At 48.6% G+C, this 27,666-nt stretch overlaps 1 protein-coding gene across 11 annotated transcripts; it reads left to right on the top strand.

Annotated features, from left to right (window-relative positions):
* The first annotated feature begins 1,370 nt into the window (after nucleotides 1–1,370).
* On the top strand, nucleotides 1,371–27,453 carry BCL7B (BAF chromatin remodeling complex subunit BCL7B). Of its 11 annotated transcripts, none has more exons than XR_013414704.1 (6): nucleotides 1,371–1,602; nucleotides 6,835–6,910; nucleotides 19,859–19,955; nucleotides 23,412–23,904; nucleotides 25,243–25,872; nucleotides 26,412–27,446. XR_013414704.1 is itself a non-coding variant. In XM_077995218.1 (6 exons), exons 1-6 carry the CDS (start codon nucleotides 1,511–1,513, stop codon nucleotides 26,502–26,504), a joined length of 603 nt encoding a protein of 200 aa, XP_077851344.1. In that variant the 5' UTR covers nucleotides 1,371–1,510; the 3' UTR covers nucleotides 26,505–27,446.
* Nucleotides 27,454–27,666: the final 213 nt, after the last annotated feature.

Raw genomic sequence — 27,666 nt, 5'->3', positions numbered from 1 at the left:
GGATCCCTTGAGACCAGGAGTTTGAGACCAGCCTGGACAACATAGTGAGATCCCATCTCCACATGAATAAATAAACTGGGCCGGGTGCGGTGGCTCACGCCTGTAATCCCAGTACTTTGGGAGGCCGAGGCAGGTGGATCATGAGGTCAGGAGTTCAAGATCAGCCTAACCAACATGGTGAAACCCCATCTCTAGTAAAAATACAAAAAAATTAGCCAGGTGTGATGGCGGGCGACTATAGTCTCAGCTACTTGGGAGGCTGAGACACAGAATTGCTTGAACCCGGGAGGTAGAGGTTGTAGTGAGTCGAGATCACACCACTATACTCCAGCCTGGGCAACAGAGTGAGACTCCATCTCAGAAAAAAAAAAAAAGACAGGCGCGGTGGCTCACGCCTGTCATCTCAGCACTTTGGGAGGCCAAGGCGGGCAGATCACGAGGTCAGGAGTTCGAGACCAGCCTGACCAACATGGTAAAACCCCGTCTCTACTAAAAATACAAAAATTAGCTGGGCGTGGTGGTGCGTGCCTGTAATCCCAGCTACTCTGGAGGCTGAGGCGGGAGAATCACTTGAACCCAGGAGGCGGAGGTTGCAGTGAGCTGAGATCATGCCACTGCACTCCAGCCTGAGCCACAGAGCGAGACTCCGTCTCAATAAATAAACTGGAAGTTGTTTGAAACCAAAACCACGTATGTCTTCAGTTTTTGGTACAGAGTCCTGCACAAAATAGGCATCTTTTATTTATTTTAGAGATGGGGTCTCCATATGTTGCCCAGGCTGGAGTGCAGTGGCTATTCACAGGTGCGATCATATCACAGCTGACTGCAGCCTCAAATTCCTGGGCTCAAGTGATCCTCCTGCTTCAGCCTCCCGAATACTTGAGACTACTAGATACTCGAGAAAAGGCAAGAATGTGGTGTGAATGTTGGGAAAGCAGTTCATCTGGTGAAGAGAGGAGAGGATTCCAGGTGAGGAACAGGTATGTGCAAAGGCCAGAAGGCATCCTGAAGAAAGGCGAAGAAAGGCGTGGTTGGAGCACAGCGGCAGAGCCAGAGGGCAAAGGTGCTGGGCAGGAGAGGCGGGAGGACAGAGACAGCGCAGGAGCGCGGTTCCACAGGGTCAGGTCCCTAACACGCTGGCCAGAGCAGGGAGCCGACCTCCAAACTCCCAGGGAAAAGAATCAGTTGCCCACCGGCAGCACCTCACACCTCGCCCTGACTACAGCACGTGCGCCCGGCCCGCCTCGCACCCCGGCCCGGGTGGGGGCTCAGGGGACTCCCGGGGCGCTCAGGAGGGACGCCCCGGGCGGGGCGCGCAGGCGCGCTGAGGCCGCGAGCCCCAAGGGGCGGGCGGGTGCGCGCGCTTCCTCGCGCACGCGCGCACAGAGGGGCCGACGGCCGCGGTGACGCTGCGGCGGCGGCGGCGGCGGCGGGCGGGCGGCGGCGCGAGGCGCGCGATACCCGGTGTCTTGGGAGCAGTGCCCTGGCCCCCGCCGCTCCCGCCGCCGCCATGTCGGGCCGGTCGGTCCGGGCGGAGACCCGCAGCCGGGCCAAAGACGACATCAAGAAGGTGATGGCGGCCATCGAGAAAGTGCGGAAATGGTGAGGGGCCGGAGGTTAGGGGGCTGGCGGGGGTCGCGGGTCCAGGCCCTGAGGAGCGCGGGACTGGCGAGTCGGGTGGGAGCCGACCGGCCGGCGCTGGGGGAGGGGGACGCGGGAGAAGGCGGGAGGAGGGCGCCGCTGGCGTCGGCGTGAGGTCAGAGGGCGCGCCGGCCGCGGCCAATCAGCGGGCCGCCCAGTTCACGGGCCCGCCCACCTGCTGCGGCTGCGGTCGCGCGCTGCCCGGGAGGGGATGCCGGCTTCCGGCCCGTGCTGGGGCCGCCTGGCCTCGGTGTCCCCGCGCCCGGCCCAGCCAGGGGCCCGCCCTCCACTCTTCCTGGGTTTTGGCCCCGCCTGCGTTTCCAAGCTGGCCCTTGATAATAGCGAGTATCCCTGGAGTGATTTCAACCCGCCAGGCTGAGAGCTCTGCGTATTCAGGCATTGAAGTTGGGTGAGTTTATGGGTTTGTCTGTTAAGGGAGGAAGCCTGGTGTCATCCAGAGGAAAACCCCTCACTTTCCCCCAGAACCCGGCCCCTGCGCCGCGAGCTTGGTAGGCATTTTCTCTTGCTGCCCTGACGGCTGTCAGGAGAGTCCTTTGCAAACTATGTACCAGCCTCCCTTTAATTTCTCTGGTTCTGCTCTTGCTCATTACCCAGCCCGTTCATCGTCTGCACTGAGTGATTTTATTTTTCTCACTTCCAAGTAGCAGTGGTCTTTTTAAAGTGCACGTCCTTACTTGGGAGGCTGTGGTGGGAGGATTGCTGGGACCCAGGAGTTGGAGGCTGCAGTGAGCTATGATCGTGCCACGGCACTCCAGCCTGGGCAACGGCGAGAGACCCCATGTCTAAAATGTGCATGGAAGACGCCGGTTGAGCACCTATTTTGTATCCAGATCTCCGATACACACTGTGTCGGTGTGTATCAGAGTCATCACGTTAAACTTTCATAGCCAACTTTGTCAAGTTTTTTGTATAGCCAATTACTACCCATTATTAAAAACCCAAGTATGGCTAGGTGAGGTGGCTCAGGCATGTAATCGCAGTACTTCGGGAGGCTGAGGCGGGCGGATCGCTTGAGGCCAGGAGTTTGAGACCAGCCTGGGCAACATAGTGAGACCCGGTCTCTACAAAAACTAAAAGTTCAAGTAGATATTACCTCCCGCCAGAAAGCCTTCCTTAACGTCTCCCACCCCTCACCCTTTACTCCCTTTAAGATCATTGGTACATTGACCTTTATTTGTGTGTTTATCTGTCCATTTCCCCACAAGAGGGAAGTTCCTTCTCTTTCTATGTCTGAGGGCTTCATATATAGTTGGGTTTCCGTATAAATAGTTTAATTTATTCATGGTTTTCCTCGTCCACCTTTAATCCTCCGAGATTTTGGTGAAACCTGAGAACAGGCACACCCTTCTCTTCTCCCCATTTTTGACCCCCCGCCCCTAGCAGGCTAGGCTGAAGGGCCGTCCTCTGTCACCTGGAACTCTGTACCAGCCTCCCTTCTCTCTCTGCTGCTCTTGCTCATTCCCCAATCTGTTCATTGTCACCGAGTGATTTTATTTTTCTCTCTTCCGAGTTACAGAGTGATCTTAAAGTGCACAGCTTTATTTGGGAGGCTGTGGTGGGAGGATCGCTGGAGCCCAGGAGTTGAGGCCGCAGTGAACTATGATCATACCATGGCACTCCATCCTGGGCAACAGAGCGAGACCCCATCTGTAAAAAATATATAAAATGTGCATCTTATGCTAGCACCCATAGTAATGCTTCAGTGGTTCCATTCTTGCTTTTAGGATAAATACCGAAGAAGGCCTTCCTTCCTCCCTCACTTGGCTGGCTCTTTCCCAGGATGCCCACCGTCTTTCCAGTGAAGTCACTCTGCTCTTCCTGCCGCCTGGCATTCTTCTTCCTCTCTTTTCTCCTCCCTCTTGCTGAGTTAACTCCTAGCGCAGCTCAAAAGTTGCTTCCTTAGGTTCACCACTTGAGATTCCCAATCTAGATCAAGTCCCCTTCACAGAACTTTCCATGATTGTATTAGATGGACTCATAAGACATTTCCTATATTTGACTTCTGTTTTGTTTTTCTTTTTAGACAGAGTCTTGCTGTGTCACCCAGGTTGGAGTGCAGTGGTGCAATCTTGGCTCACTGCAACCTCTGCTTCCCAGGTTCAAGCAATTCTGCCTCAGCCTTCTGAGTAGCTGATTGCAAGTGTACACCACCACACCCAGCTAATTTTTGTATTTTTGTAGAGACTGGGTTTCACCATGTTGGCCAGGCTGGTCTTGAACTCCTGACTTCAAGTGGTCCTCCCACCTCGACCTCCCAAAGTGCTGGGATTACAGATGTGAGCCACTGCATCTGGTCTCCTGTATTTGGCTAATTAACCTACAAAAATGGCAATTTGATATGGTTAAACCTAATAATTAAGTGACTAATCCTGAATTGAGCTATTCATGTCTGTTTCCAGATATAAGACAGGGTCTGTGAGGGCAGGGACCATGGATCTTGTTCTCTGCATCGCCAGGTCCTAGCACAGCCTGTTGTAGACTAATTGGTTGAATAAATGAGAAAATGGAGTGGTCTGTTCAGGAATTCTAGTTATTTTCTAAGACTTTAATTCATTCCTTCTGTTACATCACAGTCTCTTTACACTCCCAGTATGTCATTCTTTTTTTTTTTTTGAGACCCAGTGTTGCTCTGTTGCCCAGGCTAGAGTACAGTGGTGTGATCTTGACTCACTGCAGCCTCCGCCTCTGGGTTCAAGCAATTCTTTCGCCTCAGCCTCCTGAGTAGTCGGGATTACAGGTGTGTGCCACCATGCCCGGCTAATTTTTGTATTTTTAGTGAGGACAGGATTTTACCATGTTGCCCAGGCTGGTCTCGAACTCCTGGGCTCAAGTGATCCACCCACCTCAGCCTTCCAAAGTGCTGGGATTACAGGCGTGAGCCACCGTCATCATTTGCTGAACAACATCAACAATTACAACAGCAGTTACTTTTTTTGCTTTTTCGTGACTTCACATTTGGACTTGACCCTTTGAGAAGTTGGCTCAGATCTGTGACAAAGCAGTTCTCTGCATTTGGCCCTTGTTCCTACTGACAGCAAGCACCTCTTAAGGTATCAGTGGACCTTACAATAAGCAGATTCGTTCTCTGCCTGGCATGCTTAGGGAATAACCTTCTTGGAATGAAGGAGAGGCTGGGCACGGTGGCTCACGCCTGTAATCCCGGCACTTTGGGAGGCTGAGGCAAGAGGATCGCTTGAGCCCAGGAGTTCAAGACCAACCTGGGCAACATGGTGAAACCCTGTTCTTACTAAAAATACAAACAATTAGCTGGGCATGGTGGCCTATCGTCCCAGCTACTTGGGAGGCTGAGATGGGAGATTCACCTGAGCCTGGGATTTTGAGGCCACATGGTGATCACGCCACTGCACTCCAGCCTGGGTGACAGAGGGTAGAGCCTATCTCACACACACACACACACACACACACACACACACACACTAGATCGTTTCCTTTGTTCTGTCTCCACACATTTGTTTGCAGACCTCGAAGGTGCTCTGTGGGCAAGCTCAGAACAGTGGCATTCTAATCTGGTGTGGATAGTTGGGGGTCCGTAGTCATTTAGAGAGTGACCTTGTGCAAGACTTTTATCCCTCTTGTCCCTTTGCTTATTTCGTGAATGTAGCGGACTGATAAACTCTGCCATTTTTACCCCTTTGGAACACAGCAGGAGACAAAAGGATTTCTACAAAGCTTTGGAACTTCAAAGTTGAAATTTAAAAAATTTCTTTAAACTAGTTTTCTTTTTCTTTATGCAGTCTTAGTAACCCAGAAAGGGAAAGGATCCTAACTTGTCACACCCACCACGCCGTACCCCCCAGCAGCAGGTGTCTCTCCTGGGATTGTCTGTCCCTTGGAAGAACCTTTAACTGGAGACTAAGTAGGCCAGGTGCAGTGGCTCACGCCTGTAATCCCAGCATTTTGGGAGGCCGAGGTGGGCAGATTGCTTGAGGCCAAGAGTTCAAGACCAGCGCGGGCAACAAAGAGAGACCCCCGCGTCTCTACAAAAAATAAAAATGTAGGCCGGGCGCGGTGGCTCAAGCCTGTAATCCCAGCACTTTGGGAGGCCGAGACGGGTGGATCACGAGGTCAGGAGATCGAGACCATCCTGGCTAACATGGTGAAACCCCGTCTCTACTAAAAAATACAAAAAACTAGCCGGGCGATGTGGCGGACACCTGTAGTCCCAGCTACTCAGGAGGCTGAGGCAGGAGAATGGCGTGAACCTGGGAGGCGGAGCTTGCAGTGAGCTGAGATCCGGCCACTGCACTCCAGCCTGGGTGACAGAGTGAGACTCCGTCTCAAAAAAAAAAGAAAAAAAAATAAAAAATAAATAAAAATAAAAATGTAGCTGGGTGTGGTGGCGTGCGCCTCTAGTCCCAGCTACTCAAGAGGCTGAGGTGGCAGGATTGCTTGAGCCCAGGAGGTCGAGGCTGCAGTGAGCTATGATTGTGCCACTTCACTCCAGCCTGGGAGGCAGAACAAGACTCTGTCTCACTTAAACAAAGGAAAGTAGTAATAGAACTCATATATTTGGTAAAGAGAAAAGCACCCAAAGTAACTCACATGCAAGTAAAAAACAATATGGTGCTGTGTGTGCTACCTTCCAGCCTTATGTCCCACATCTTTTTTTTTTTTTTTTTTGAGACAGGATCTCTGTTGCCCAGGCTGGAGTGTGGTGGCGTGATCTCAGTTTACTGCAGCCTCTGCCTCCTGGACTCAAGGGATCCTCCCACCTTAGCCTCCCGAGTAAACTGGGATTACCGGCACATGCCACCACGCCCAGCTACTTTTTGTATTTTTTTTTGTAGAGATGGGGTTTCACCATGTTGACCTGGATGGTCTCAAACTCCTGACCTCAAGCGATCTGCCCACCTTGGCCTCCCAAAATGTTGGGATTACAGGTGTTAGCCACTGCGCCTGGCCTGTATCTTTTTTTAGAGATGAGGTCTCGCTAAATGGCCCAGACTGTTCTCAAACTCCTAGGCTTGAGCGATCCTCCTGCCTCAGCCTCCCACCTGGGATTACAGGTGTGAGCTACCATACCTCACCAAGAAGAAGTTCAGAAGGATTCCAGATTGAAGGAATGATCTGCTGCGTAGTAGAAAAGCACAAGTGATGAGCAGAAAACGCATTGCATTGTTTTATCGGTTCTAAGAAGTGTCTTTCTTTTAGGGAGAAGAAGTGGGTGACTGTGGGTGACACGTCCCTGAGGATATTTAAGTGGGTTCCTGTGACAGACAGCAAGGAGGTAAGTGTGGATGAAAATCAAAAGGTACCATTTTGTTTATTTCTTTATTTGATTGCCTCTTTTTTTATGAGATGGAGTCTTGCTCTGTCGCCCAGGCTGGGGTACAGTGGCGTGATCTTGGCTCGCTGCAACCTCTGCCTCCCAGGTTCAAGCAATTCTCTGCCTCAGCCTCCCGAGTACCTGGGGTTACAGGCATCTGCCACCACACCCAGCTGATTTTTGTATTTTTAGTAGACACGGGGTTTTACCATGTTGGTCAGGCTGGTCTGGAACTCCTGACTTTGTGATCCACCTGCCTCAGCCTCCCAAAGTGCTAGGATTACAGGTGTGAGCCACTGCACCTGGCCTAATTGCCTCTTAATTAAAGGAATTTATTTTCCCAGAATTGAGTGGAAAATACTTCAAGGCACCCCTGTTACTGGTCCATGCAAGGCTTCTCTTTATTATTTTCCTTCTTTATTCCTTTCCCTTAACTCAAGCCTCTTTTCTAGGGCTTGACAAACTAAACCCTGGCGTATTCCTTACGTTTTTCAGTATATTTCTATTGGAACATAACTGGCTGGGTGTGGTGGCTCATGCCTGTAATTCCAGCACTTTGGGAGGCCAAGGTGGGCGGATCACTTAAGGTCGGGAGTTTGAGACCAGCTTGGCCAACATAGTGCAACCCCCATCTCTACTAAAAATACAAAAAAATTAGCCGGGCTTGCTGGTGGGCACCTGTAATCCCAGCTACTTAGGAGGCTGAGGCAAGGAGAATCGCTTGAACCTATAAGGCAGAGGTTGCAGTGAGCTGAGATCTCGCCACTGCACTCCAGCCTAGGGCAACAGTGTGAGACTCATCTCAAAACAAACAAAAAACCAAACACATAACTATACCCACTGATTCACTTATTGTCTGTGGTGCTTTTGAATTACGATGACAGATTGAGTGGTTGCCATAAGGCCTAATGGCCCATAAAACCTAAAATATTTATCATCTAGCCCTTTAAGAAAAAGTTTGCTGAGACTTGCTGTTATGCGATTAGCCCCCTACTATAGTGTATCATGTGTATATACATCTTTCTAATTCTGATGTAGGCCTTTGTGATTCATCTTTGTTTGGATACCTGCATATTCTTTAAAAATACATAGCGTTTTTTCATATGTGTATTTTTGTTTTTAAACAAAACTTACGGCCGGGCGCGGTGGCTCAAGCCTGTAATCCCAGCACTTTGGGAGGCCGAGACGGGCGGATCACGAGGTCAGGAGATCGAGACCATCCTGGTTAACACGGTGAAACCCCGTCTCTACTAAAAAATACAAAAAATTAGCCGGGCGCGGTGGTGGGCACCTGTAGTCCCAGCTACTCGGGAGGCTGAGGCAGGAGAATGGCGTGAACCCGGGAGGCGGAGCTTGCAGTGAGCTGAGATCCGGCCACTGCACTCCAGCCCGGGCGACAGAGTGAGACTCTGTCTCAAAAAAAAAAAAACAAAAACAAATAAACAAAACTTACATATGTACAGCATTTTGCCAGAAGCTCTTTGTATTCTCTTTGGTTCAACTGTGGTTTTTTTCTTGGGTGTTTTTTTTTTTTTTTTTTTTTGAGATGGACTCTCGCTCTGTCACCCAGGCCGGAGTGCAATGGTGCAAGCTCAGCTCACTGCAACCTCCACCTCCCAGGTTCAAGCGATTCTCCTGCCTCAGCCTCCTGAGTAGCTGGGATTACAGGTGCCTGCCACCATGCCTGGCTAACTTTCGTATTTTTAGTAGAGACGGGTTTCACCATGTTGGCCAGGCTGGTCCTGAACTCCTGACCTCAAGTAATCTGCCCGCCTCGGCCTCCCAAAGTGCTGGAATGACAGGCATGAACCACCGTGCCTGACCCAACCTTGTTTTGAGAACCCTCCATGTATCTGTAAATATAAGTAGAATTATTACCTTTGACTCATGCATTGCATTTTCTTATTTGCTGTGAGTACCTTTATCTACGTATTTTCTGGGTGATAAATACCCGGATTATTTTTCCAACTTTTTTTTCTAATTGTTTTTTAAAATTTCAAATATAAAACATACAGAGAAGTATATAAAACAAATGTACAGTGTATGAATAACATAAAGTTAACACCCTTGTGAGAACCACTCAGTGTAAAACATAGAGCTTTGCCAAGACCCCAGCAGACCTCTCTGCAGCTCTTCCCATCCTCTTCCTCCTGCCCCTCTAAAGGTAATCACTCTCTTACTTTTGCTTTTCTTACCACTCTCTAGTCATTCATAAACAGTTTTTCCTTTATTACTATTTTTGAGATTTTTTTTCCCACAGACAAAAATCTCACTATGTCACCCAGGCTGGAGTGCAGTGTCATGATCTCCACTCACTGGAGCCTTGACCTCCCAGGCTCAAACAATCCTCCCACCTCAGCCACCTGAGAATCTGGAACCACAGGCACGTGCCATCGTGCCCAGCTAATATTTTTTTCTTTCTTCTTCTTTTTCTTTTTTTTTTTTTTTTTGGCGGGGGGAGAGATGGGAGTTTGCTATATCAGCCTAGGCTGATAGATCTCAAATTCGTGGGATCAAATGATCTTCCCACCTCAACCTCCCAAAGTGGTGGGATTATAGGCATGAGCCATCGTGCCCACCCTTTTTGCTTTTTTTTTTTTTTTTTTTTTTTGAGACGGAGTCTTGTTCTGTTGCCCAGGCTGGAGTTCAGTGGAGCGATCTCGGCTCACTGTAAGCTCCGCCTCCCGGGTTCACACCATTCTCCTGCCTCAGCCTCCCTAGTAGCTGGGACTACAGGCGCCCGCCACCACACCCGGCTAATTTTTTTGTCTTTTTTAGTAGAGACGGGGTTTCACTGTGTTAGCCAGGATGGTCTCGATCTCCTGACCTTGTGATCCGCCTGCCTTGGCCTCCCAAAGTGCTGGGATTACAGGTGTGAGCCACCGCGCCCGGCCCCTTTTTGCTTTTTTAGAGATGGGGGTCTCCCTTTGTGGCCCAGGCTGGATTTGAACTTTTGGGCTCAAGCGATCTTATCTCAGCCTCCCAAATAGCTAGGATTACAGACATATGCCACTGCACCAGGCTCTAACATTTTGAACGTTATTTCTTTTGCTCAGCATTATGTTTATAAAATGCATCCATGTTGTCCTTGGAGTTATCCATTCCTTTTCATTGCTCTCTCTGCTGTATTTTGCTGCATATTCATCACATGGCTAAGTGTAGTTTATTTTTCTGGTTCTCCTGTAGATATTGAGGTTGTCCACAGTTAGGGCTAATAGGAGCAATGCCCCTGTGAGCATTCTTGTTCAGAACCCACATAAGCATGTACATGAGTTTTCCTAGGATATATTCTCGGAAGGGAAGTGGCTGGGTCTTAGGGTATGTATGTTTTGACCTATATTAGCTGATGCTAAACTATTTTCTGAAATGGTAGTTGTACCAATTTATATTCCCACCAGAAACAAGAGTTTTCTTTTTTTTTGAGACAGAGTTTCACTTCTCTTGCTTAGGCTGGAGTGCAATGGTGCAGTCTTGGCTCACTGCAGCCTCCCCATCGTGGGTTCAAGCGGTTCTCCTACCTCAGCCTCCCGAGTAGCTGGGATTACAGGCATGCGCCACCATATCTGGCTAATTTTGTATTTTTAATAGAGACTGGGTTTCTCCATGTTGGTCAGACTGGTCTTGAACTCCTGACCTCAGGTGATCCACCCGCCTTGGCCTGCCAAAGTGCTGGGATTACAGGCATGAACCACCATGCCCGGCCTGCTCGTTTTTTATTGTTATTATTATTTTTTAAGACAGGATTTCAATCTGTCGCCCAGACTGGAATGCAGTGAAATAATCTCGGTTTACTTCTACCTTCGTCTCCTGGGCTCAAGTGATCCTCCCACCTCAGCCTCCTGAGTAGCTGGGACTACAGGCACATGCCACCACATCCAGCTAATTTTTGTTGTTGTTGTTGTTTCTTTATTTTGTTTTGTTTTTTCGAGACAGTCTCACTCCGTTGCTCAGGCTGGAGTGCAGTGGTGCAATCTAAGATCACTGCAACCTTCGCCTCCTGGGTTCAAGCGATTCTCCTGCCTCAGTCTCCAGAGTAGCTGGGATTACAGGCACACACCACCACGCCTGGCTAATTTTTGTATTTTTAGTAGAGACAGGGTTTCACCATGTTGGCCAGGATGGTCTCGATCTCCTGACCTCGTGATCTGCCCACCTCCGCCTCCCAAAGTGCTGGGATTACGGGCGTGAGCCACTGTGCCCAGCCTTGCCTAAAATTTCATGCACCTACATTTTTTTTTTTTTTTTTTTTTTTTTTGAGACAGGGTGTCACTCTGAGGCTGGAGTGCAGTGATGTAATCTTGGCTCACTGCAGCCTCCGCCTCCTGGGTGCAAGCAATTCTGGTGCCTAGCCTCCCAGGTAGCTGGAACTACAGGTACATGCCACCACACCCAGCCTAATTTTTGTATTTTTTTAGTAGAGACAAGGGTTTCACCGTATTGGCCAGGCTGGTCTGTAACTCCTGACTTCAAGTGATTTGCCCATCTCGGCCTCCCAAAGTGCTGGCGTTACAGGCATGAGCCACTGTGCTCGTCCTCATGCACTGACTTCTTACTGTTTTCTTCTACATTTGTTTTTCTTTTTGCTAGAGTACATCCTTCAAGAGTTTTGTCAAAGAGAGCTTCTGTGGGGAAAACTTTCTGAAAATATCTTTGTTTCACTTTCATGTTTAAAATTGATTTTATCTGTATATGAAATTCTAGGTTCAAAATTACTTTCTTTCTGCACTTTGAAGCTATTACTCAATTGTATATCCAGTGTCGCTGTTGAGAAATGTGATGTTATTCCCATTCTTGAGTCTTTGTAGGTGATCCACTTGGCTTCCTGGAAACTTTAGCATTTCTTCTATCTTTGATCTCCTAGGAATCTAGGAATTCCCTTAAAATACCCTGAAATGTTTTTTTTGTTTGTTTATTTGTTTTTTGTTTTTTTTTTTGAGACTGTCTCACTCCATAGCCCATGCTGGAGTACAGTGGTGCAATAATGGTTCACTGTAGCCTCGACTCCTGGGCTCAAGAAATACTTATGTCTCCACCTCCCAAGTAGCTGGGACTACAGGCACGTGCCACCACGCCTGGCAAACTTTTAAATTATTTGTAGAGACAGGGTCTCACTGTATTGCCCAGGTTGGTCTCAAACTCAACTCAAGCGATCCTTCTGCCTTGGCCTCCCAAAGTGCTAGGATCACAGGTGTGAGCCACTGCACCCATGCAACTGCTTGCCTGCCTCCCTTCCTGCCTGCCTGCCTTCCCTCCCTCCCTCCCTCCCTTCCTTCCTTCCTTCCTTGACGAGTTTTGCTCTTGTTGCCCAGGCTGGAGTGCAAGGCACAATCTCAGCTCACCGCAACCTTCACCTACCGGGTTCCAGTGATTCTCCTGCCTCAGCCTCCCGAGTAGTGCTTGCACCACCATGCCCAGCTAATTTTGTATTTTTGGTAGAGATGGAGTTTCTCCATGTTGGTCAGGCTGGTCTTGAACTCCTGACCTCAGGTGATCCACCCGCCTCTGCCTCCCAAAGTGCTGGGATTATAGGAGTGAGCTACCACGCCCAGCAACCGGCTTTATTTCTTAACTTTTCTCTCATTCATTTCATTTCTCATCTTTTCCTGGTGCATTCAGAGTTTCTCAACACAGTTTTTGCTTATTAATCTTTTATTTAGCTGTATGTATTTAAATTAATTTCGTTCACTTAATTTTTATTTGAGCAAATTATTTTTATTTATTTATTTTTTTGAGACGGAGTCTTGCTTTGTCGCCCAAACTGGAGTGCAGTGGCCGGATCTCAGCTCACTGCAAGCTCCGCCTCCTGGGTTTACGCCATTCTCCTGCTTCAGCCTCCCGAGTAGCTGGGACTACAGGCGCCCGCCACCTCGCCCGACTAGTTTTTTGTATTTTTTAGTAGAGACGGGGTTTCACCGGGTTAGCCAGGATGGTCTCGATCTCCTGACCTCGTGATCCGCCCGTCTCGGCCTCCCAAAGTGCTGGGATTACAGGCTTGAGCCACCGCGCCCAGCTGCAAATTATATTTTTCATAACAAATTGCCTCAACTGGTTCTTCCTCAAAACACCTTTTTTTTTTTTTTTTTTTTTTTTTTTTTTTTTTGAGACAGAGTCTCGCTGTGTCACCCAGGCTGGAGTGCAGTGGCATGATCTCATCTCACTGCATCCTCTCTCCACCTTGCAGGTTCAAATGATTCTCCTGCCTCAACCTCCTGAGTAACTGGCATTACAGGCATGTGCCACCATACCCAGCTAATTTTTTTCTATTTTTAGTAGAGATGGGTTTCACCACGTTGGCTAGGCTGGTCTTGAACTCCTGACCTCAAGTGATCTGCCTGCCTTGGCCTCCCAAAGTGCTGGGATTACAGACATGAGTCACTACCCCTGGCTAAAACAACTTTTCAATATTATCCGTATCTTTCTGAGAAGATCTATGTTTAATTTCAGTTCTTCTGCTCCTTCTGGTATAGACTGTTCTATTTATCAGGGTACCTGTATTTCTCCAATCTCTGGTGAGTTTTATCTGTTCTCTTACCTTTTATTCCCTTGGGACTCTCAGTTGCTTTGGCTGGTAATGTATAACTAGGAGGACCGAAGCCTGAGCCGTAGTTTTCCTTTCTGTAAATGAATTTAGGAGGTCAAGGTTAGCCTCAGGGTTCAGCCTCTCCCTTTTGCTCTCTGCTGTCCTCTCTGGCTCCAGGAAACCTCCTAGCACCAACCCTACGGACTCTGCCTTTATCTGAGAGCGGCCATCCCAAGAAGTTCTAGGATGCCAAACTCATGGAGTTGATGGGGCATGGTTCTGGAGCAACTGTTTATTCCCTATCCAGCCCTGGCTCTGGTGAGGCCATTACCCACAGGAGTCAAAGGCCAAGCAGTTAAATCTCTTGGGCATTGTGTATAGATAGGAGTAGATGCTGCTAAAAAACCCCCTTCCCTTGGCCAAGTGCGGTGGCTCACGCCTGTAATCCCAGAATTTTGGGAGGCCGAGGTGGTTGGATTAGCTGAGGTCAGGAGTTCAAGACCAGCCTGGCCAACATGGTGAAACCCCATCTCTACTAAAAATACAAAAAATGAGCCAGGCATGGTGGCAGGCACATGTAATTCCAGCCATTCGGGAGGCTGAGGCAGGAGAATCGCTTGAACCTGGGGAGGCAGAGGTTGCAGTGAGCCGAGATCGCGCCACTGCACTCCAGCCTGGCAACAGAGTTAGACTCTATCTCATAAAAAAGAAAACCAGGCCAGGCGTGGTGGCTCGGGCCTGTAATCCCAGCCCTTTGGGAGACCGAGGTGGGCGGATAACGAGGGCAGATCATGAGGTCAGGAGATCGAGACCATCCTGGCTAGCATGGTGAAACCCCATCTCTACTAAAAATACAAAAAATTAGCCGGGCATGGTTGCGGGCACCTGTAATCCCAGCTACTTGGGAGGCTAAGGCAGGAGAATGGCGTGAACCCATAAGGTGGAGCTTGTAGTGAGCCAAGATCGCGCCACTGCACTCCAGCCTGGGCGACAGAGCAAGACTCCATCTCAAAAAAAAAAAAAAAAAAAAGAAAATCCCTTTCCCTCCAGCTCCCCACAACTCAACCCCCTTGATCCCTCCCGGGGGCTCCTCACAGGCTTGTGTTGGCTGAACTGGGCTCTTGAGGGTCTATCAGTGTATCTCCCCTGTGGTGGTCCATAGTGGTGTGCCGTCTTCTAGCATAGATTTGTTAGTTTAGGAAAAATGGAAAAGAGAAAAACACCATGAAGGAGACGAGAGAGTGGGACATGGCTGCTGGGACAGTAAGTTGGCACCAACTTTGTACAGGTCACATTAGTCATATGTATATATATATCTCTATCCACTTTCAAAATACCTATTACTTCAATATAGAAGTTTTACCTTTAGGAATTTATCTTCAGGAGATATGCTGTATTCAAGGTACTTCTACAATGTTGAGTGTTATGGCATTATTCATAATATTTAAAAATCTTGAGGCCAGGCACGGTGACTCACACCTGTAATCCCAGCACTTTGGGAGGTCGAGGCAGGTGGATCACCTGAGGTCAGGAGTTCGAGACCAGCCTGGCCAACATGGCAAAACCCTGTCTCTACCAAAATACAAAAATTAGCTGGGTGTGGTGGCACCCATCTGTAATCTCAGTTATTCAGGAGGCCGAGGCTAGAGAATCACTTGAAGCCAGGAGGTTGAGGCTGCAATCAGCCAAGATCATGCCATTGCATTCTAGCCTGGGCGACAGATTGAGACTCTGTCTCAAAAAAAATAATAATAATATTTTTAAAAGCTTGGCCAGATACAGTGACTCATGCCTGTAATTCCAGCACTTTGGGGGGCCAAGGTGGGAGGATCACTTGAGGTCAGGAGTTCTAGACCAGCCTGGGCAATGTAGCAAGATATCGTTTCTACAAAACATTAAATTAAATTTAATTTAAAAATTATTGGGTGGAGGGTAGGAGGAGGGAGAGGATCGGCAAAAATAACTAGGGTACTAGACTTAATACCTGGGCGATGAAATAATCTATATAACAAACCCCCGACACAAGTTAACATATGTAACAAACCTGTACATGTACCCCTGAACTTAAAATAGAAGTTAAAAAAAAAAAAATTAGGCCAGTTGCAGTGGCTCACTCCTGTAATCCCAGAACTCGGGAGGATCTCTTGACACCAGGAATTTGGGACCACCTTGGGAAACACAGTGAGACGTTGTCTCTACAAGAAAATAATTAGCCTGGTGTGGTGCCACATGCCTGTAATCCCAGCTACTTGGAAGGCTGAGGTGGGAGAACTGCTTGAGCCCAGGAGTTTGAGACTGTAGTGAACTATAATCATGCCACTGCACTCCATCCTTGGGGATAGAGTGAGACCCTGTCTCAAAAAAGTAAAAAAATAATAAAAATTATAAGCAAAGTAAAAATGATTGTACATAATTCACTAAGTGATTGTGCACCCATACCTTGTAAAGCCTTGTAACTGTGATAAAAGATGTTATCGCTGGGCATGGTAATGCTGTCCTATAGACCCAGCTACTCAGGAGGCTGAGACAGGATAATCACTTGAGCCCAGGAGCTGGAGGCTGTAGTGTGCAAGGATGGTGCCTGTGAACAGCCACTGCACTCCAGCCTGGGCAACATAGCGAGACCCCATCTTTTTTTAAAAAAGAGAGAGATTTTGGTAGCATTATTCATTGGGTTAGGAGAATGTTTATAGTATGGTGAGTGGGGAGGAGAAGCAAGTTTATGCTGTATTAAGACTCTTTTTCTTTTTTTTTCTCGAGCCAGTCTTGCTCTGTCGCCCAGGCTGGAGTGCAATGACGTGATCTTGGCTCACTGCAGCCTCCACCTCCTGGGTTCCAGTGATTCTTCTACTTCAGCCTCTTGAGTAGCTGGGACTACAGGCAGCTGCCACCATGCCCGGGTAATTTTTGTATTTTTAGTAGGGATGGGGTTTCGCCATGTTGGCCAGGCTGGTCTTGAGCTCCTGACCTCAGGTCCTCAGGTGATCCACCTGCCTCGGCCTCCCAAAGTGCTGCGATTACAGGCATGAGCCACCGCACCCGGCCTATTATGACCCTTTTTCACACAAATATATGTTGATATTGTGGCTAGTCATATAGTTGATTTTCTGTATTTTCAGAATTCCCTGTAGCGAATATAAATTTTGTATCAACAACACAGAACTATTAAATATAAATGAGGTATCAGAAAAAAGTGATGATAAACCCAAAAATTGGCGTCAGTGCTATATGAAACTGTGCATCAGATACATTGCCACGTCCTTTTTGAAAGCAGTGAGGCTCCAAAAAAAACCTGTAAAAGTAATGGTAGGTGTGGTGGCTCACGCCTGTAATCCTGGCACTTTGGGAGGCCGAGACAGGTGTATCACTTGAGGTCAGGAGTTCAAGACCAGCCTGGTCAACATAGTGAGACCCTGTCTCTACCTAAAAATACAAAAAATTAGTTGGGTATGGTGGCACATGCCTGTAATCCCAGCTACTTGGGAGGCTGAGGCAGAAGAATCGCTTGAACCTGGGAGGCGGAGGTTGCAGTGAGCCAAGATTAAGCCAGTGCACATCAGCCTGGGCAACAGAGCGAGACTCCATCTCAAAATAAAATAATAAAATAAGATATGATAAGATAAAATAACATAAAAGAATCAGACCAGGCACAATGGCTCACACCTATAATCCCAGCACTTTGGGAGGCCGAGGCCTTGCAGTGGAGCTTGCAGTGAGCTGAGATTGCACCACTGCACTCCATCCTGGGTGACTCCACTGCAGGCGGAGCTTGCAGTGAGCTGAGATGGCACCACTGCACTCCATCCTGGGTGACAGAGTGAGACTCAGTCTCAAAAAATAAAATAAAATAAAAATTAGCCAGCATGGTGGCATGTGGCTATGGTCCCAGCTACTTGGGAGGCTGAAGTGGGAGGATCGCTTGCACCTGGGGGTTCAAGGCTGCAGTGAGCTATGATTGTACCACTGCACTCCAGTCTGGGTGACACAGCAAGACCCTGTTCCAAAAAAAAAAAAAAAAAAGAATAGAAATAAAAGATGCAAAACTAAATGTCCAGTATTTGGGAAGTGATTAAATGAATCATGGAAATATTAAGCAACCATTAAAAATGTTGATGGGGTACAGTGGCTCACATTTGTAATCCCAGCACTTTGAGAGCTGAAGCAGGTGGATCCCTTGACGTCAGCAGCTTGAGACCAGCCTGGGCAACATGATGAAATCCTGTCTCCACAAAAATTAGCTGGGTGTGGTGATGTGCACATGTGGTCCCAGCTACTCAGGAAGGCTGGGGTAGGAGGATCACTTGAGCCCGGGAGCGGAGGTTGTAGTGAGCCATGATTGTGCCACTACACTCTAACCTGGGTGACAAAGCAAGACCTTGTTTCAAATTAAAAAAAAAAAAAATTATGTAATATATGTAATAGTAAAGTGTTTGCAATTACATCGAAATTATATCTGAAAAATGAAGAAAAGGACACAGGGACCCATAACTGCAGTTGATTTACTCCAGAGGTAAGATTGAGTTATTGGCCGGGCGCAGTGGCTCGCGCCTGTAATCCCAGCACTTTGGGAGGCTGAAGCAGGTGGATCACAAGGTCAGGAGGTTGAGACCATCGTGGCTAACACACTGAAACCCTGTCTCTACTAAAAAATACAAAAAATTAGCCGAGTGTGGTGGCGGGCACCTGTAGTCCCAGCTACTCGGGAGGCTGAGGCAGGAGAATGGCGTGAACCTGGGAGGTGGAGCTTGCAGTGAGCTGAGATCCGGCCACTGTACTCCAGCCTGGGTGACAGAGCGAGACTCCGTCTCAAAAAAAAGCAAACAAAAATATTGAGTTATTAACAAAAATTATGTTACTAATACAATGCATCTACCAGAAATGTATAAAAAGTATGAACTGGTAAATTTGAGGCTACTCAGATTTAAACTTTTGGCTTTTGGGATGCTCTCATTTTCATATGCTTGGATTTACTCTGGGCTGGTTTTTTTTTTTTTTTTTGAGATAGGGTCTAACTCTGTTGCCCAGGCTGGAGTGCACATAGCTCACTGCAGCCTCGAACTCTCAGGCTCAAGCAATCCTCCCAACTCAGCCTTCTCAGTAGCTGGGACCATTGGCATGTGCCACCATACGTGGCTAATTTTTTATTTTTTGTAGAGATGGGGTCTTACTATGTTGCCCAGGCTGGTCTCAAACTCCTGGGCTCAAGCGATCCTCCCACTTCAGCCTCCTCAAGTGCTGGGATTACAGGCATAAGCCACTGTGCCTGGCCCTTTGGCTTTCTTGTTGCAAGCTGGTGCTTACCTGCCCACTGTGGTTGCCCTGCACTTATAACCTATATCTTTCTCGAAACAAATGTTATAGGTAAAAATAGACATGGGGTGATCATTTTGTTTTTTGAGTTTTTTTGTTTGTTTCTTTTTGAGACGGAGTTTTGCTCTTTTGCCCAAGCTGTTATAAAGTGGCAGAATCTCGGCTCACTGCAACCTCCACCCCACAGGTTCAAGCAATTCTCCTGTCTCAGCCTCCAGAGTAGCTGGAATTATAGGCACATGCCACCACGCCAGGCTAATTTTTGTATTTTTATTATTTATTTATTTATGGTTTTATTTTTATTTTTTTTTAGATGGAATCTCGCTCTGTAGCCTATGCTGGAGTGCAGTGGTGCCATCTTGGTTAACTGCAACTTCCACTTTCAGCAGTTCTTCTGCCTCAGCCTCCCAAGTAGCTAGGATTACAGGCACGTGCCACCACACTTGGCTGCTTTTTGTAGTAGTTTTAGTAGAGACAGGGTTTCACAATGTTGGCCAGGCTGGTCTCGGACTCCTGACCTCAGGTGATCCATCCATCTTGGCCTCCCAAAGTTCTGGGATTATAGGCATGAGCCACTGCGCCCGGCCGGGGTGATCATTTTGAATGGATGAGGCTGACGGATCAGGAATAGAGCTAGCCCGGGCCCATTTGTCCTGTCACTGTCTGCGTTACACGAGGTTCCTTCTCTCACTTTTTTCCCCACTCGGCTACTGAAACCGGAATCTTTTTCAAATGAGTGTTTTGTATTTCTTGCCCTTTTGCATAGAGAAGGGTTGCCTGAGCAGTTTGATCAGGGCAGGAGAGGGATACTATGGGACGTTCTAGTTGAAGTGTATATATCTGCCTGTTGCTTATGATTCATGATATTCCTGCTGGAAGGGTTCATTTTTTCTGAGGCTTGAGGAGAAGTGCCTTGTCCAGGATTCTGTTTTTCCTTGGGTCCTTGGATTCTCATGCTGCTGTCATTTTTCCTGTTCAGTCCTAATCCAGACCTCTGTGGTCTGTCACATAGCACCCTCCTCCCTCTCTGTGAGTCTCCTGCTTGGCTCTGTCATATTCCTCTTTTTTTCCTTTTCTAGAAAGAAAAGTCAAAATCGAACAGTTCAGCAGCCCGAGAACCTAATGGCTTTCCCTCTGATGCCTCAGCCAATTCCTCTCTCCTTCTTGAATTCCAGGGTGAGTTGCATCTCTGTGTCTTCCTTGCAGGAGAACAAAAACTTGGATGAATGCATTAATAAGAAGAATTGGCCGGGTGCAGTGACTCACGCCTGTAACCCCAGCGCTTTGGGAGTCCGAGGTGGGCAGGTCACCTGAGATCAGGAGTTCAAGACGAGCCTGGCCAACATGGTGAAACCCAGTCTCTACTAAAAATACAACAAATTAGCTGAGCGTGGTGGCACGCGCCTGTAATCTCAGCTACTCACGGGGCTGAGACAGGAGAATCGCTTGATCCCAGGAGGTGGAGGTTGCAGTGAGCTGAGATCGCACCACTGCACTCCAGCCTGGGCTGCAGAGAGACTCTGTCTCAAAAAAAAAAAAAAAGAATTCTGTGTATCAATTCAGCGCCTGCTTTTTCGCTGGTATTTTGCTAGGCACTTGACCTAAATCTTTTCATTTAAACTTCACGGTAACACTGCAAGATAGATAATGGTATCCTCGTTTTCCAGTGAAGGAAACTGAGGCTCAGAGAGGTTAAGTTACATGTCTGAAGTTACATAACTTGTAAGTGACAGACTCCGTGTCAGGTCCTGGTTGTCTGAATCAGAAGCTTTTTTTTTTTTTTAGATTGTACTTCATTTTTTATTTTTTGTAGAGATAGAGTCTGGCTATGTTGCCCAGGCTGGCCTTGAACTCCTGGCCTCAAGCAGTCCCCCAGCCTTGGCCTTCCAAGGTACAAGCAAGAGCCACTGCACCTGGCCTAGACTGTATGTTTTGTGATAGTGGCTTAGAGAAGGCTACCTAAAGCCGAAGCTTTTGCTTACCCACTGTTAGGACGTGTTCTGCCTCCTAAACTAATCCGGCTGGGTCAGCACTGTAGTCATGATACTGCCTTTTACGTTTACCTGCTAGGTACTGTCTACGAAGCACTTTTACTTTACTGTCTCATTTTTACCCATATATCAGCCTGTGATATAAACCAGGCAGTTATTATCATCCCTATTTAAGGACACAGATGCTCAGGGAGGAACGGTGTTTTGCTTAAGTTCAAAAGTGACAGCTTTATTCATTTGGTAACAAAATGCTACTTCCATTTTAGTGTGGGTATTAAAGGTCTTTGTAGGAGTCAAGACTAGCGTGAGTTTATGACTTTCTCTTCAAAACCAGATTTGAGCTAACCCAGCGTGTAGTTATCCCTTCCCCACCTCTTTCCCAGGCCCCACCAAGGTCAACCATATACTGTTGGAAAGGGAACACCGATGTGTGTTCAGTAGTCAGAAAGCTCTGGGAGACATATGAACCTCCATTTCCTCAGTCTGGCCACCATCTCCTCCTTTTCATTTAGTAAATACCATGAACTGTATGCAGGTACCATGCGTTGCACTGGGGAATCAAGGACAAGTGAGCCACAGAGCCTGTCCACAGGGGCTCACGGGAGGACGCACATGTGCAAAATGGTAAATGCAAGCATGCACAGGCTATCATGGGAGAGTAAGAGAGGTTGGTCATTTCCACCCATGCGAGCCAGGGAGGCAGGGCTCCATGGAGGAAGTGATGTCGGGACTGTGTTGGGAGGTCTGGGGCTTTCCAGGACATGAGAAGGCAGCCTAGCCAAGTATGAATAGCTAGGCAGAAACACCCGTGCATGACGAAGCTTTTGGGTAAGGGTCCAGCCTGCCTGGAGCTGAGGATGCTTGTGGGAGAACAGCAGGCACTGAGGCCAGAGATCAGAAAGGACTTCCTATGTTGCAACAAGGCCAGCTCGTGCCTAGCCTAAGAAGTACTGGGTATGGCCGGGCGTGGTGGCTCAAGCCTATAATCCCAGCACTTTGGGAGGCCGAGACGGGCGGATCACGAGGTCAGGAGATCGAGACCATCCTGGCTAACACGGTGAAACCCCGTCTCTACTAAAATACAAAAAAAAACTAGCCGGGCGAGGTGGCGGGCGCCTGTACTCCCAGCTACTCAGGAGGCTGAGGCAGGAGAATGGCGTGAACCCGGGAGGCGGGGCTTGCAGTGAGCTGAGATCCGGCCACTGCACTCCAGCCTGGGCGACAGAGCCAGACTCCGTCTCAAAAAAAAAAAAAAAGTGCTGGGCATGGTGGCTCATGCCTGTAATCCCAGCACTTTGGGAGGCTGAGGTAGGCGGATCACCTGAGGTCAGCAGTTCGAGACCAGCCTGGCCAACATGGTAAAACCCCGTCTCTAATAAAAACACAAAATTATCTGGGCGTAGTGGCGCAAGCCTGTAATCCCTGCTACTCAGGACGCTGAGGCAGGAGAATCGGTTGAACCCGGGAGGCAGAGGTTGTGTTGAGCCGAGATCGCGCCATTGCACTCCAGCCTGGGCAACAACAGCGAAATTTTGTTTCAAAAAAAAAAAAAGAATACTGGGTATGACATTTCTCCCTTAGGCAGCAGTGGAGCGTCGAAGGGTTTAGAAAGGTCTCTCTGGCAGTGGTTTGCAGTTCAGTTTAAGGTACATGAGACTGGAGGCAGGGCAGTGAGGTAGGTGGCTGTTGCAGGAGGCCAGGCTAGAGATGAGGAGGCTTGAACTGAAGCAGTAGAAGAGGAAGGAATGAGCATAAATGATACCAGAGCAGAAATACTTTGGTGACTGACTGCTGTAGGTGCAGCAGAGGAAGGCACTGGTGACTCTTTTTTTTTTTTAATTATTATTATTTTTATTTTTTGAGACGGAGTCTCGCTGTGTCACTCAGGCTGGAGTGCAGTGATACAATCTCAGCTCATTGCAACCTCCACCTCCCGGGTTCAAGCGATTCTCCCACCTCAGCCTCCCAAGTAGCTGGAATTACAGGTGTGTGCCATCATGCCCGGCTAATTTTTGTATTTTCAGTAGAGACAGGGTTTTACCATGTTGGCCAGGCTGGTCTCGAACTTCTGACATCAAGTGATCAGCCCACCTTGGCCTCCCAAAGTGCTGGGATTACAGGTGTGAGCCACCGCACTCGGCCTAGTAACTCTTAAGTTTTGAAATTTGGTGATGACTAAGCCTTCAGGCAGAACTCCCAGGTGCTAATCTATCAGTCCTTGGGGCAGTCAGGCAGCTGAAGCCTGAGCTCACCACCTTCAGACACCACCAGCCTCCTTCAGATGCCCAAGGGTGCCTGACAAATGTCATTTTCTACACATCTTGTGATGTGAGAAGGATTGAGAAGTACTGACCAGAGACACAGCTACACCCCTCCCTTCCACAAGCTGCAATCAGTGGATAATAAAGAAGTGTTTAATAAGCATATCCTGACCTTCCCAAAGTGTAATGTTGCATAAACATAAAGATTCTGGCTGCTCTGGTACTTATAATCTATGTCGTGTAGGCCGGGCACAATGATTATTATGCTCAGTTGTATCCTTGACTGCCTAAAGTGATGCCAGGCCCTTGGCTCTGTCCAGAGTTCCTCTTGAGGAGAATGACCACACTCAGCTGCTGCCTTTGTTCTGTTTGGTTTTCAGATGAAAACAGCAACCAGAGTTCCGTGTCTGACGTCTATCAGCTGAAGGTGGATAGCAGCACCAACTCAAGCCCCAGCCCCCAGCAGAGTGAGTCCCTGAGCCCAGCACACACCTCCGACTTCCGCACGGATGACTCCCAGCCCCCAACCCTGGGCCAGGAGATCCTGGAGGGTGAGTCGTGGTTGGCCCAGGATGTGTTTCCTAGAAGGGCCTTGCTTCCTGCTCTTGTTGCATCTCATCTTTAGAGTAACAGGCTCGAGAGAGTACCTCAGAGCCAGGCGGCACCAAGCCCTTTCTCACCAGCTTGGGATATTTTGAGGAATGATTATATTTTCCCCTTTCACAGAGTGAAGGGAGAAAACAAGCCTTAGAGTTGAGTGCCAGGCTCTGTGGAAGGAACTTGGGTATTTGACACCTGGTATAATTCTCTTAAAAATCCTGTGAGGTGGCAGCTATTGTCTTCTTTTACAGATGAGGAAAATGAACATTCAAGGCTTAGAAAGGTTAAATTGGGCCAGGCATGGTGGCTCACACCTGTAATCCCAGCACTTTGGGAGGTCTAGGTGAGCGGGTCACTTGAGGCCAGGAGTTCAAGACCAGCCTGACCAACATGACAAAACCCTGTCTCTGCTAAAAACATAAAAAATTTGGTTGGGCATGGTGGCACGTGCCTGTAATCCCAGCTGCTCCAGAGACTGAGGCAGAAAAATCGCTTGAACCTAAGAGGCAGAGGTTGCAGTGAGCTGGGATCACACCAGTGCATTCTTGTCTGGGCAACAGAGTGAGACTCCATCTCAAAAAAAAAAAAAATAAAAGGCCTGGCATGGTGGCTCATGTCTGTAATCCCAGCACTTGGGGAGGCCAAAGCGGGTGGATCACCTGAGGTCAAGAGTTAGAGAACAGCTTGACCAACATGGTGAAACCCCATCTCTACTAAAAATACAAAAATTAGCCAGGTGTGGTGGCACATGCCTGTAATCCCAGCTACTCGGGAGGCTGAGGCAGGAGAATCACTTGAACCCAGGAGGCAGGGGTTGCAGTGAGCCGAGATTGCACCACTGCACTCCAGCCTGGCGACAGACCTAGACTCCATCTCAAAAAAAACAGAGTGAGGCCGGGCGCGGTGGCTCAAGCCTGTAATCCCAGCACTTTGGGAGGCCGAGACAGGCGGATCACGAGGTCAGGAGATCGAGACCATCCTGGCTAATACGGTGAAACCCCGTCTGTACTAAAAATACAAAAAAAAAAAACTAGCCGGGTGAGGTGGTGGGCGCCTGTAGTCCCAGCTACTCGGGAGGCTGAGGCAGGAGAATGTCGTAAACCCGGGAGGCGGAGCTTGCAGTGAGCTGAGATCCGGCCACTGCACTCCAGCCTGGGCGACAGAGCCAGACTCCCTCTCAAAAAAAAAAAAAAAAAAAAAAAACAGAGTGAAAGGTTAAATTGCTTATCTAAGATCACATGGCCGTCTAGTAACTGTTGGAATGAATGTCACTTGTCCTTCTGTCTTCGGCATTTTTGCTGTCTGCATCACATCCTGCTAAATTTTTTTCCTTTCCTTTTTTTTTTTTTTTTTTTTTTTTTTTAAGAGATAGGGTCCTGCTCTGTTGCCTAGGCTAGAATGCAGTGGCTGAATCCTAGCTCACTGTAGTCTTGAACTCCTGGGGTCAAGTGATCCTCTTGCCTCAGACTCCCTAGTAGTAGGATTGTAGGCCTGTGCCACCATGCCTGGCTATCTTTTAATTTTTTGTAGAAATGGGGTCTCACTGTGTTGCCCAGGCTGGTCTTGAACTCCTGGGCTCAAGCGATCCTCCCACCTCAGCCTCCAGAGTAGCTGGGATTATAGGTGTGAGCCGCCATGCCCAACCCAGGTTTCTTGTTATAATATGGATATATAGATGTGTCTTAGGCCCTTGTTAGCTTTCCTGTGCTGTGACCCGTTAACAGCCAACTAAAAAATGGAACTTGTTTCTCCGTGGGAAATGCCAATTGTAGTTAATATTTATTGTGTTCTTACTATTTGGCATGCACTGTTCTTAGCTCCTGTGTTTATTACTTCATCTAGTCCTCATAGCAACTCTCAGAAAACTGGGAGATTGAGTTAGAGTCATAATGTTTGGGCTGGAGGATGACAAGATGAGTGGATTTGTGGGTTCCAGATATCTCCAGCCCAGCAGAGATGGCCCTCTGCAGTCTAGCAGTATTTTGCCCTTCCACCATTCATGACTGTGACCTGGTCCAGCTGGGCCCTGAATGAATGTTTGCTTCTCAGGCCAGTATTCTCCCCTCCTCACCAAGCCACCTCCACACAGCTCTAAGGAAGCTTCCCCAGGTCCAGGCCTCAGGGGACCCCTGCCCTCAGGCCGACCCTGCTGCCTTTTCAGAGCCCTCCCTGCCCTCCTCGGAAGTGGCTGATGAACCTCCCACCCTCACCAAGGAAGAACCAGTTCCACTAGAGACACAGGTAAGCAGTCACTTTGGGGTTTCTAGTTTTTCATTTGTTTGGTTTGAGGCAGGGTCTCGCTGTTGCCCAGACTAGAGTGCAGTGGCACAATCGTGGCTCATTGCAGCCTCCACTGCCTCCCGGGTTCAGGTGATTCTCCTGTCTCAGGCTCCTGAGTAACTGGGATTACAGGCGCCCACCACCACACCCGGCTAATTTTTATATTTTTAGTAGAGACGGGATTTCACCATGTTGGCCAGGCTGGTCTCGAGCTCCTGAGCTCAAGTGATCTGCCCATCTCAGCCTCCCAACGTGCTGGGATTACAGGTGTGAGCCACTGTGCTGGCCAGGCTTCCCAGTTTCTAAGTCAAAAAACCAGGAAAGACTGGATGTGGGCTTGGATCTGCAGCACTGGAAATGAGTCCCCGGGTTGTAGGCAGGGGAGGAAGTTTGATCATCTGCTGGAAGGAGCAGGGTGGGCATCCCATTATAATTCAGGTGGTGGGAAGGTTCTGGTTGGGAGGGGTGGCCCTGGCATTCCATGCTCTGCCTGCTCCTAGGTCGTCGAGGAAGAGGAAGACTCAGGTGCCCCACCCCTGAAGCGCTTCTGTGTGGACCAACCCACAGTGCCGCAGACGGCCTCAGAAAGCTAGCACCGTCCTGGCCCTCTGCCTCCTGGCCCTGCCTCTATTTATTGCATTCTGGTTCTGGCCGCGCTGCGTTGCTGGGGTAAGGGCAAGCACTGGGGTCGAGAGCCTGCACACATGAGCCTTCTGGGCTGGAAGGCTGGCGTAGGACTTGGGGCTGTAGCATCATCTTCCCGTCCCTGGCACCTGTGTCTACTTGCTCCCGAGAAGAGGAGCGCTCATGTCTTTTTTGCACCCCAAGTTGGCTGGAGCATCGGCCACCCCAAGATTCATCTGTCACCTCCAGGCAGCAGTCTCTGCTCCAGAATCTCTGGACAGAGCTGCTGGCAGCTTCTGCAAGAAGAGAGAGATGTGGAAGGCACCCTCTAGAAGAGAGTGCCTCGGGTTACTTGAACTTGAATGGAGACTGTAGACTCCCGGACTTTCCCCTAGGACTGGGGGCCCTGTAGGCTGCTGTTGGAGAAGGACTGGGTAGAGACGTTGGAGGGAAGGGAAGGGCTTTTCTCCACACAAGGGCAGAGAGTCTGTCTAGATTTCTTGCTGTCCTGCCAGTTCCGCCCATGCCTGAGGTGGTCCTGCCTCTCACGGGCACCCTAGCTGCTGACAGTCCTTTGTGGCCGCCGTCCCCATCCCCTGCCCTCAGCACACACGTCCGCACACACAGCTTTCTTTGTTCTCACCTGTACCTGTCATTCCAACATCCCTGCCTCTTGCCACAAACTGCCCCAGCAAGAATTTGAGGTTCTGACACAGTACCCATCCCCCACAGTACCCCTTCAGCTCAGTTTCTAGAAAGCTCCCTTTTCTTTGAAATCTGCATGTTAAATTGAACTTTGTGATTTTATTTTTTGTTTCAAAAAAGTTTAAGAAAATGGAAATGGGCAAGTGAGTGAAGACATATTTTAGCACTGAATAGAATATTTTTAAAATTAAACTATTTGAAATATGTCCTGTTGGTATCTGAGTGCTTCCTTCTTGAAGGTTGCGGAGTTGGGTGGGGGTGGTGGCTGAGTGCTTGTGGGGTCACTGTGGGCTGGGCCTGCCTGTCCTTTCACTCCCACAATGTAGACTTCATGACAGTGATTTCCAGCCTCCCTTTGAAGCTGTCACATAGTTCAAATTATGCTTCTTGCTGGGCGCAGTGGCTCATACTTCTTATCCCAGCACT

The sequence above is a fragment of the Macaca mulatta genome, chromosome 3, assembly GCF_049350105.2.
Source record: "Macaca mulatta isolate MMU2019108-1 chromosome 3, T2T-MMU8v2.0, whole genome shotgun sequence".
Classification (NCBI taxonomy): domain Eukaryota; kingdom Metazoa; phylum Chordata; class Mammalia; order Primates; family Cercopithecidae; genus Macaca; species Macaca mulatta.
Note: the sequence above shows the minus strand (reverse complement) of the source record. Positions and strands in the feature narration are given on the sequence as shown.